The following is a 12,001-nucleotide window of genomic DNA, read 5'->3' on the forward strand; positions in this document are numbered from 1 at the left end:
CTTTTCCTTTTATGTTACTGAATTTAATTTAAAGCAGTGTCTCCTAAATTGGAGAATAATGGGTTAATGATTTAGTGGGAATGATTAAGAGAGTGGTCTCTATTGACTTGGTGAAAAATGATTAGAAACTTTTAAGATTAGTGTAGGAGTGGTTAGTTTTTTATTTGCCTATATTACTTATAATGTTTCTAATTCAATGAACATATAACTCAATTGAAACATTTGATCCTCCACGCAATATTTTTATATTGTTTCTATCTTTTCGTGTGTTTTTTTTGTTACAAAACTTTAAAATTAATAGTATAAGCTTGTATCAGTTGAACTATGTTCATGTTAGACAATTTGGACGCATTTTAATTATTTATTTTTTTTTAAAAAATGACTGTTTAATTACTTCCTTAAATGTTTATTGATAATGATATTCATTGTTGATGTCAAATTTTGGCCAAGGGTAAACGTACATGACCTCCACGTAACATCAACTATGAAATCGTAATTTAGTGAAGAGATGACTTGTAAAACAAAGCAAAATGGCTCAAATGCCTAGATCGATAACGGAGATAGATGTTTAGAAGAAATTAGAATTTCTACATTACCTCATATGGAGTCATAAGAAGTGTATTTATAGGGAAAATTGACCTAGGATTTTCCCTAGTGTTTCGGAATCGCCTTAGGATAATTAGATGACCTACCGAACCAAGGGACGAATCCGATTTTATGTTTAGCTAGGGTCGACCTCGACCTCAGGTGAGGTCAGGTATCTTGTTTGGGCCATATCCCGGATCTAAAACACTTTCTCGGGTCGAGGTATGCGTTAGGCATTTGACAAGTCTCGGCCTCGACTGCCCAAGTAGGCCCTCTTTTTCTTTTCACATTTGATTCTCAATTTCCACTTTTGACTTATATCATATTTTTTTTATTGATCTTGTCATTTCTAAATGTCGATATACCCTTCAGTCCAAAATCACCCCAACATTCATTATAAACAAACACATCTCATACTTTTCTTTCTTAAAATATTATGCTCAAAATAATTAACACTCTTTTGAATAATTTTCAATTTAGTTTCGAATCTTTTAAAATTTTCACTTCGGTTCATAATGTTTTAAAAATGATCAAAAGTCGTTAATTAAAAATTTTGTTGAGGAAAAAAGATAATTAACATTTAAATTATTATTTTATTAGCCTATTTAAACACAATCACGTGTCACTTGAATACTATTTAGTAGTACATCAGAATTCAACTTGGTGTTCCATCCACAAAACACTTTTTTTTCGGTCAGCAAAACAATAATTTAATGAGACATTAGTTTTTTTAAAAAAAAAATAATTGGGGTATAGTTTCTATTTAGTCCGTACATTTTAAAATGTTACACATTTAGTTTTAAAATTTTGAATTTGATTTCAATATAGTTCCTAAATTTTAAAATGTTACAATTTGACATTTGAGTTTTACTTCAATTTGGTCCTTATATTTCAAGATTAACACTTTTAAACTCATTTATTCACTATACTCATTTTCCATCTATAATATTAATTTATGTTAATAAATTTAAAATCATTAAAAGAATTATAATTAATTAAATTTCACTATTTTTATCACTTTTAAAATTAAATTCAAATTTTCACTTCGTTATTATTTTTAATTAATTAATAGAAATTGACATCAATTATTGAAAGTGAGTATTTAATGAAAAATCGAGACTAAAATTGTTAAATCTTGAAACTTAATAATCAAATTGAAACGAAACTCAATTCTCAAGAGTAAAATTTTACCATTTTGAAGCTTAAGAACTAAGTTGAAATAAAACTCAAAATTTAAAAGACCAAATGTGTAACATTTGAAAACCTAGAGATTAAATAGAAACCATACCCAAAATCTAGGGACCAAAAAGGTATTTTACCTAATTTTTTTCTTTTATCTTATTTTATTTTATTTTTACAAATTTTTACAATTCTCTTGAAATATTACATCCATATTAATTTTGAATACATAAAAGTCCTAAAAATAAGGAACCCATTGGAATATTTTGTAGAAAAACTAAAAACTAAAAAATATTCGGCAAGATTGTTTTTTAAGAAGTTGAAAGGGGAATCAAAATTATATTTTGGAGGTTGTATGAGTTTAATATAGTCTGATAATTGATTCTTCCTCTTCAATAAAAATAAAAAAATTATTGGATTCATTTTTCTATGTTAAATTAGATATAGATAAAAGTTTTTGAAGACAATTATAGCATCCATACTCAAACTCTTGAATGCTTTAAAGCTTTATTGATGGAAGGTTTATTATGGTTCTTTAAAGTTCTTGGATCATGTATTAGTCTCGACTCTCTATAGAACTTCTTTATGCCTTTCTATTATTTAATTAAATTTTACATTATATTTAATTTCTACTTCTTTTAGCTCGTTGAATATCTGTTTCATTTTTTTATTTTTTATTTTTGAAAATTAAACATCTCTTCTGTCTATTTCTTATAATGATTTATATCTTTTTTTTAATATAATTATTTAATTCTTAGCTAAATTTCAAAAAAAAAAAAAAGTTTATTTTTATGTTTCCAAATTTTTGGTTGGTTTTTTAAACCATTGATAAAACGTAAATAACAAATGAAGAAATTTGAACGTGGAAATAGTATCTACAGACTTAGTTTTTAAAAACAAAAACAAACAAATAATTACCAAACGAGACCTTAGTTTTTGGTTTTTATTTTTTATTTTTTAAATTAAGCCTATAAACACCTATTCAATCTATAAATTTCTTATTTTATTATCTACTTTTTATCATTATTTTCAAAAATTAAACTATGAAAAGTATGACATCGTTTGGTAACCATTTGGTTTCTAATTTTTTGTTTTTGAAAATTGAGTCTACAAACACTTTTACCACCTCTAGTATTTCTTTCTTCATTGCCTACCTTTTACCCATGTTTTATAAAACCAATCCAATATTTTAAGACTAAATAAAGTATTTTTTAAAAAACTTATTTTTATTTTTGAAATTTGGCTAATAATTCAATTATTGTACTTAACAAAGATGCAAACAATGGTAAGAAAAATATGAGAAAATAGGTTTAATTTTCAAAAATAAAAAATAAAAACAAAAATGGCTACCATATCGTGCTTAGAAAAGTAGTTTTTATTTTTAAAAATTACTTAAAAATTCAACTCTAGCTCATACTTATGTAAATTATTGTAAAAAAAATTGAGAGAATATAAAATTAATTTTTTTAAAAATAAAATAACTACCTAATAGAGTCAGATACTTAATTTAATTTGATAAAGGAAAACATTGATTAGACAAAAAATTTACAAAATGGACCCATAATATTAACTATCCTAATCCTACTATTTAATGACGGATAAAATTGTTTATATTGCCTAATTTTGTTATCAATATTAATGTTTGACAAGTGGCAATCAAATCAAGGTAATTTGTTTCATGACAGCTAATTTATGAAAGATAACATCAAATCCCAAACACGTCGACAAAGACGTTCTTGTTTATCGCTAAAGAATGCTTTATGAGCCTCAAAAAATTATTAATTAAAAGAGAATAAAAATTTTAAAAACTTCATACCCTATATTTGATCTTTCTTTATCGCATGGAGACCTGTGACATTGATATTTCATATAATTCTTGTCTAATTAAATAAATGCACACTTTACCTTTTCGAGATGATGTTAATCATTAATAAAATTTCACGTAGGTACATCTATTTTTCATCTTTATATTAGTATTGTTATTACGTATATTTTATTGAATAATCAGAATATATTTACAACGGTTAATGAAAGAATATTAATTAAAAAATATATAAAATAAACCGATAATATATTACATGATGCTAGGGGTGCCCTCCATTCATTTCTTTTTAAATAAACTTATCAATTATGTTTTAGTTTGGCCCTCCAATATAAATTACGTGGGGCTGCCTTTGATAACTCTATTTTTTATTTACTCTTAAATTACCATTGTAAACCTTTTTTTTTTTTTTTTTTTGGTTTTAATTTATAACCCGACAATCTTCTAAAGTTCTAATTTTACATGGAACTTTGATCGCACATGGTTAAATATAGCTTAACATGTATAGATTAAGAGATGACAATACTAGTCTTTTCAGTATAAAGGAGAAAACATCAATAAATATATTAGGATTTTTTTCTTCTAATTTAAGTTAATGAATTATTATGTGAAGTTACTATGTAATAACTAGAATTTATGTGTACTAGTCACGATCAATTTAATAGTCTAGGAAACCCAAAAACTTACACTAATGAGAATTTGATGAGGGTAGGGCTTGAGAATTGGCAATAGGTTTTGATAATTGTGCTGGAAATTTATTATCCGTTTGATATGTCTTGTGTATACAGTATACCATGTAGCCCTTAAGTCTTCAAAATTGTGATTCATAAAATATTAACCTTCAATTTTGACACTTGCCCCTTATAATGTTTAACAAAATCGGGAGAAATTTTTACTAATAGAAAAAAATGCCAAACTATTTACAGATTAGCAAAAGAAATATTAATAAACTTTTATCAACGTCCATCAGTGATAGAAACTATTAGACGTCTATCACTGATAGATGCTGATAATTGTATCAGTCTTTATTCAATAAGATTAAAATTTTATTATATTGTGCAAATAGTTTTCCTTATTTTTCTATTTTTAAAAATCTTTATAAATCTATAAATCTATAAAAATATATATATTTATATATTAAAAATAATTTAAAAGTAACAATTTTATAAGATAAAAATATTTTTTCTTTATCTAATTCAACCTTATAGTTTATATTTTGTACCTAACAGATGCACTGATTTTAAAAAGATACCACAAAGTTAAATATAATGTATGATATAATATTTAATTTTTAACATTTTCATATAATTAAAAAGATGTATTAAATACAAAATTAATATTTTAGAAATTTATTAGACATAAAAAAATGAAAATTTAGGTGCTTATCAGTCATTTTTGTAAAAAAATCTTTAGGAACTACCTATAGGCATAAATCTAGAAGTTCATGCCTAGAACTCTAACCTTATATACATTTTCATATATGTAACGGAAGTATTAGATGCAAAATTAATAATTTAGGAATTTATTCAACACAAAAAAAATAAAAATTCAGAAATTCATTAGATATTTTTAAAAAAAATTTAGGAACTATCTATAGGCACAAATCTAGAAGTTTGAGCCTAAACTTCTAATCTTATATACATTTGTGCTTTCTTACAAAAAATTTATATCCGCAACTGATCTCATTCAACACTGTCAATCAACTAACTATGTTAATTTCATATATATATATATAGGGAATTATTTCAAACCTTTTGATTATGTTTGAGTCTTTTGTAATATGAACTTTGGAGAGTACTTTTTCAATTAATTTAGAGATTAAAAATTTAAAGCTCAAAATCTTATTAAGATTCTAATTATTAATCGTGACGGATAATCAAAAAGCTAAAATTTGCAACATTGAAATACCAAGCTTATCAATGGTGTTACGATTCTATTGCCATAAATACAAAGTTACCAAAGTGCTATTCAATAGAATTAATTAGCAAAACTTGATTATTATCACAAATGATACTTAGGATAATATTAAGACAAAGGCTAAGAAATCGTTAATGCTATATATATATATATGCTCAATCAATCAGTACAATACATCCTAAATCAAATTAAACATTAGAATAATTGTCCAAGTAGTGTATATTTACATATATAAGTTATTGTATATTGTGTTGGCGTAAGGTGGTGAAGAAAAAGAAAGAAAGGATGTGCCTAGAGCCTCGAAGTTGTTGATTGGCAAATTCTAGTATTTTAAAGCTACTTTATAGCAAATTTTAATTATATAATAATAATAATACATGTAACCACAAAGTTGGATTCCTAAATTAATCCAAGTAGTTAAGGTAGATGTAAAATTATAGTATATCAAAAGACCAAAGCCAGCTTGCAAAGTAGGTAAGGGTATGAAAGGCAAAAGGAAAATGACTTTTTGAGGGCCAAATTGTAATAAGTACTCACAACCAATGAATTGGTAGATATCCCCTCTTTAATTTCTTTCTCTAATAATGCCTATTATTTTATCTACTCATATTCACATTTGAGTACCTAGCTTTCAACAAACTTTCCTTTCCACCCCTAATATCTCACTTAAACTATATACAATTGAAAAGGAAAGGAATCAATATGAAAAATTTTGGGTATAGTCGACCTCCACCTTCTATTATGCAACTCTTACTACACCCCATGAAAAATTTTCATCTCAAAAAAATTATTTCTTTATGTGTAGAAAAATATAAAGAGTATAAATTTAGGTTCATCAAAGTATTGCCTGTCACCCTCACTATAAAATTGTGGCAGAAGAAAATGGTGTAACAAATTAAAATCTTTGGCAGAGGCCTACCAACTCCTGGACTCTAGAGAGATATTTTCCATATGCTTTTCTTTCATATCTGTCGTATTATTCTGATTAAAGTACGGATGTTTTTCTGGAAAAAAGAAAAAATTTCTGCCGGACTACTAAAAGGGAAAAAGAAAAAAAATATATGTTTAAAAAAATGAAGTAATTATCTCCATTTCGTGTTTCTGTTGGGCAGTGTTTTTGTTATTTTGTTATTTATTTCTCTAATTTGCCTCGTGTGTTTTGTGTGTACGTGAATGGATGGGCATCAAGTTAGGTTGAGTAATAAATAATAAATAAAAATCTTAGTGATTTTAGTTATTTATTTATTTATTTGCCATTTTTATACCTTCAACAGTTCAGTTACCGAAGCATTATTGAGTTAGATGGGTATAAATTAATTAATTAGGGTTATCTAATTTCGGGCCCCTCTTCATTGACTTTATCAAGTACTTACTAATTGTGTTGTAATCTGTTAATTTACCAATGAAAGTGACCCCAAGAGAAAACTCTTAGCTAATAAAAGCACATATTTTTTTAAAAAAAAAAAAAAAAAAAAAAAAAAAATTCAAAGTAAGAAGTTAATTAACTGGTACTTTATTAAGAAAAAGTGTGGTGGCTGAAAAAGTAGTTATCCGGAAGTATGAATTGTGTGATTTTCATTTTGAAAGATGATAGAAAAGATAGAAGTTAGGGTTTTAGAGAGATTAAGTGAATGGGGGAGGAACTATAAAAGGATTTGATCATTAATGGGAAAGGTAAAACAGCAAGTGGGAAGCTAAAAACAAAATTGTAAAGAAAGGAAACTTGCACCTTTTATAACTATTTTCGAAATTGCTAATAACATTATGGTGATTTTATTTCATTTTTGGATTTCATCTCAAAATCAAACCAACAATAATATATAACCCCTTTTTAGATCATATTTTAAATTTTAGTTTCTTTTTATCGAATGTTCGTTAAGTTTAAGTTTTGTTGGCACTCGGTTCTAGTTCACTTTAGGTTTTACTATGAATCTCTTGGTGGCCTTGACCTCCAGGCCGCTCCTCCCTAATTTAGTCTCAAGATATTCTAAGTTGACATGCGTAATAGATCCTTGCACTAGTGTAGCTGCAAGCATACTGCACTATGATGTTTAAGTTAGTATAAAGAGTGACCAATTGGACTAAGTACACTAGATGTAAGGTCGGGTATCTCTTTTAAAGATTATTTATCCTCTCTTTGGGGTAGTTCAATGGAGTTATCTATTTGTAATGACCCGAGTTCAGGAGGGGTATATGAATGAACCGATTTCACATCCGAATGAGAGAGATCCTAAGGACATGAAAGTATAGTTAAGAAAGGCTTAAAAGAATTGAAAGTTATTACCTATACTAACAAGGTGCACCTTCCTTTTCGGTGGAGAACTCCAAAGTTAAGTGTGCTTAGCTTGAAGCAATTCGGAAATTTTCCTAGGATGCATGTGAGTGAGGACAAAACATGCTGAAAGGACCCGTGTTGGTTTATGAGAACAACTTTCACTTCTAGAAGCATTCAAGGCAAGTGAGGATGACATAGTAAGGTCGCATGGGAGATTCAACTTGGTTATTTTTCAATTGATATATATTTATTGACTCGATTGATAACCCAAATTCAGAGATATTGACATTTTTGTTTGACGCACATTCCCTCTATGCATCATCCTTTGGGTACTCTATGAGCTTGGGCCTGTTTGTAGTTTTGGACAGTTCCCAATAAACTTTATCAATATTAATATCATATTTGATGACATAAAATTTGGTATGGAGATTAATTAATAATAAGAGCAGTAGCCTATTTATCCAATAAATCTCATGGTTTTTGCAATAAGAAATTGATAGCGGGTGTGTAATTTAGTGAAGAGGTTGGGGTGTCAATTGCTTGGGATGTACATATATCAGAATCCAAAATTCAAAAATTCATGCAGTCCCACTCTCATTGCCATCTGTGTCCAGCTCTTACTTCCCCCAGTTGCTGCCCCACAATTTGCCTCTGTACACGCAACCTTCTCCCCTTCCTTATCCCCATTCTCTTTGTATAAATAATTCCTCTCCCTCTCCCCAAACTCCAACACACACTAATAATAATTCAATTCAATTCCCCACGCTCACCACTTCACTTCCTTTTCTCTTTCTTTTTTAATTTCTTCCCCAATTATTGAAACCATACACAACTGCCTCATGGCTCCTCCTCCTTTCTCGTCTCTCTTATTCTTTCTGTCTCTCTTCTCTGTTTCCTCTGTTTTCTGTGGTAACTTTTACCAAGATTTTGAAATCACTTGGGGCAATGGCCGTGCCAATATTCTCAATAACGGCGAACTTCTCACTCTTTCTCTAGACCGTGGCTCTGGCTCTGGCTTTCAGTCCAAAAATGTTTACCTTTATGGTAAAATTGATATGCAACTTAAACTTGTCCCTGGAAACTCTGCTGGCACTGTCACCACTTACTATGTACGCCACTTTACCACATATATTACATATTACCTGCATCTTTTTTTAGTTTATTACTTGCTCATTTTCTTCTTTTCTTGTTCTTTTTTAGCTTAAATCCCAAGGCTCGACGTGGGATGAGATAGACTTTGAATTCTTGGGCAATCTCAGCGGTGATCCTTATACTCTTCATACCAATGTTTACACTCAAGGCAAAGGCGACAGAGAACAACAATTCCACCTCTGGTTTGATCCCACTTCCGATTTCCATACCTATTCAATCCTCTGGAATCCACAGGGAATCATGTAAGAATCAATCCAATCGATCCTAATTGAAAAAAACTTGGAACAGCACTTAATAACTATGTGTCATGCGGCAAAAAAATGGAATTATGTCTCTATAGCATAACCTTTGATGCAGCCTAGAATCTGAAAATCTGTTTGTTTTGGTTGGTTTGACAGCTTTTCGGTGGACGGGACGCCGATCAGAGAGTTCAAGAACCACGAATCCTCTGGCGTTCTGTTTCCGAAAAAACAGCCGATGAGACTGTACTCAAGCCTGTGGAACGCCGACGACTGGGCGACAAGAGGAGGGCTAGTGAAGACAGATTGGTCTCATGCTCCATTCACAGCGTCGTACAGAAACTTTAACGCCGACGTATGTGTTTGGTCGGCGGGGGTGTCGTCGTGTTCGTCTGACGCGAATGTCGGCGGCAAAGGATGGCTGTCGGAAAATCTGGATATTACTCGACAACAGAGGATGAAGTGGGTTCAGAGGAATTACATGATATACAATTATTGCAGTGACGCCAAACGATTTCCTCAAGGCTACCCTCCGGAGTGTGCTCTCGCTTAAATTTGGTCCTTCACTCACATTGCACATTTGGCATTCATTGCCGTACAAAATTTGCATATTTTATTAATACTTGGTTACTAATAAATTAATAATATAGTATTGTTGTATTTGTATATAACAATATGTATATCTGGTTTTGCATGGCTATGTTTAGGTGTTATGTTTTCTTTCCAACTTTACTCCTATTTGGGAAAAATCAATAATAAATAATTGTCAGTTGCTTTTTTATCCCACCAAAATATTAATTTTGGCTCTATCTTCTTGTCATTTGTTTAGTTCTAAATACTATTTTAATTCATCTACTTTCCATAGAGAATTTTGCTATAACTATTTAATCATTCATTTAAAATTTTTAAATTTAAGATGGGTTAAAAGTAGAGAACTCGTAGTTCAATTTCTTTTATAACTATTTAATCCTTCATTTAAAAATTTTAAATTTAAGATTGGGTGAAAACCACGTAATGCCACATAAATCATAGAATCACATAATAACAAAAGAGTGATTTTGGAATAAATTTTTATTGAGCTCAAGTTTTTATTTGGCATATTCTAAATGCTATAACTTTATTTTTGACCTATGAGTTTTGACTCAATTTTTTTAATTTAGATTTTTTACTACTCAATGAAGTTTAAAAAAAATTATTTCACGTGATGATAGATAACGAAATTCTTCAATTATATATATTTTTTTAAAAATTAATTAATAACATTATGGATGGAAAGTGGCTATTTAGTAGAAAATTTAGGTTAAAAGACTAAATTCAAATCAAACTTAAAATTTAAAATTAAACCGTAGCACATTTATTCCATGTGTTAATTGGTGTGTATTAATCAAATTTGTCTTTTTCCAATTTTTTTAATCGAAATTAGTAAGTGAATTAAGAAAATTTTGATTGAATTGAGGAAAAACTTTCACCAAATTGACACGGATGCTCCACGTCTTAGCCGACTCAGTTGATTTTTTTTTTTTTTTTCTTTTCTTTTATATAATATAATTTGTAGCTAGGAATATTAAAAAGATGGTGAAAAAAAATTTACAACTACGAATAAAAATGAATTTCTCCAGACATCCAGGAAAATATGTCAGAAACAATTGGAGATGTGTTGGGAATTTAAGGGTACTAAAACTTCACCATGTCAATCCAATTTTCTTTTTTGTTACCAGCCGTCACAAATCATTGCCCAATTTTCTTTTTTAAATTCAGAACTCCGGTTTGAATTTTATGTCAATCTAAATAATTTATAAGAGGATAGGTGTATGTTGAGTTTCTTTTTGAAGGGGATATATCGATTTTATCTTTTAATTTCAAAATAAGTAAATAAATATATTATAAATTTTATTGAAACTCGTTTAAGATAAAGGTCCAAATTTAAGGACACATTGAAAGTCCGCTCATCCAAAAGAAGAAGTTAAGACCGATCTTGAGTTCTTTTATTATCAAATTCGTACAGTTTTACTAAAAGAGTAATAATTAAGTTGAATTTACTAGTAAAAACTCTAGAACTTTAGGTGCTACACCTGCGTGGTCACATATTGTACACTTTCCAAGTAAGTGTTAAAATAATGGTTTCAATAGCAACATTTTGTTTGTTTGGTCGTATTGAATACTTCGTGGTGTACCCAATTCAACTCACATTGGTACAAGTTCTCTAACTAAGTCCTTGAAGAAGAGGGACTCCATCTAAAAGACGAGCAGCTTGGAAAGAGATTTGTGTATTTTTATTAAATGTAGTATTAAAAGATATAACAATTTTTTTTTTTTTTAAATGAAAGTCTAGAATTAAAATGGGGGCAATATGGACACGAAACTAAATTGAAAAAGTGTAAAAAGTATAAGATTGTCGTGAAAGCATTTTAATATGATATCTCTAGATTTTCAAAATCCTTTATGTTTATCATTAAATATAAATTATAATGTCTCCCCACAATTATAAGGTCTACGTTGGACGATTAATTTTGTCAGGTAGACATGGAGTCACGTGACTGCGGCATGGTCATTGTATTTTTCTTATCTCCTAGACTCTTACTAGATATTTTCGGGGAATAATCTGATTATAACAGTGGAGAAATTGGCGTTTTTCAAAAAGATTTATTTGCCATTTTTATTGTTTTCAATCTGCCTGAAAAAAAAAGTTATGTTAAAAAAAAATAATAATAATGCTCTTAAAATTAACATGCTGATAAAATACACAGCATTATTTGGAAAAATATGTAAAAAAAATACATGAATCTAGAAATATTTCTTCAAGAAAAACTAAAGGTTTATTTTTAACCATTT

General features: G+C 28.9%; 1 protein-coding gene across 1 annotated transcript; it reads left to right on the forward strand.

Annotated features, from left to right (window-relative positions):
- Window positions 1–8,262: 8,262 nt before the first annotated feature.
- On the forward strand, window positions 8,263–9,961 carry LOC120072197 (xyloglucan endotransglucosylase/hydrolase protein 22-like). Its single transcript, XM_039024603.2, has 3 exons — window positions 8,263–8,887; window positions 8,979–9,172; window positions 9,329–9,961. The coding sequence occupies exons 1-3, from the start codon at window positions 8,618–8,620 to the stop codon at window positions 9,720–9,722; spliced, it is 858 nt and encodes a 285-aa protein (XP_038880531.1). The 5' UTR covers window positions 8,263–8,617; the 3' UTR covers window positions 9,723–9,961.
- Window positions 9,962–12,001: the final 2,040 nt, after the last annotated feature.

The sequence above is a fragment of the Benincasa hispida genome, chromosome 2, assembly GCF_027475165.1.
Source record: "Benincasa hispida cultivar pf3 chromosome 2, pf3_genome.v1.1, whole genome shotgun sequence".
Classification (NCBI taxonomy): domain Eukaryota; kingdom Viridiplantae; phylum Streptophyta; class Magnoliopsida; order Cucurbitales; family Cucurbitaceae; genus Benincasa; species Benincasa hispida.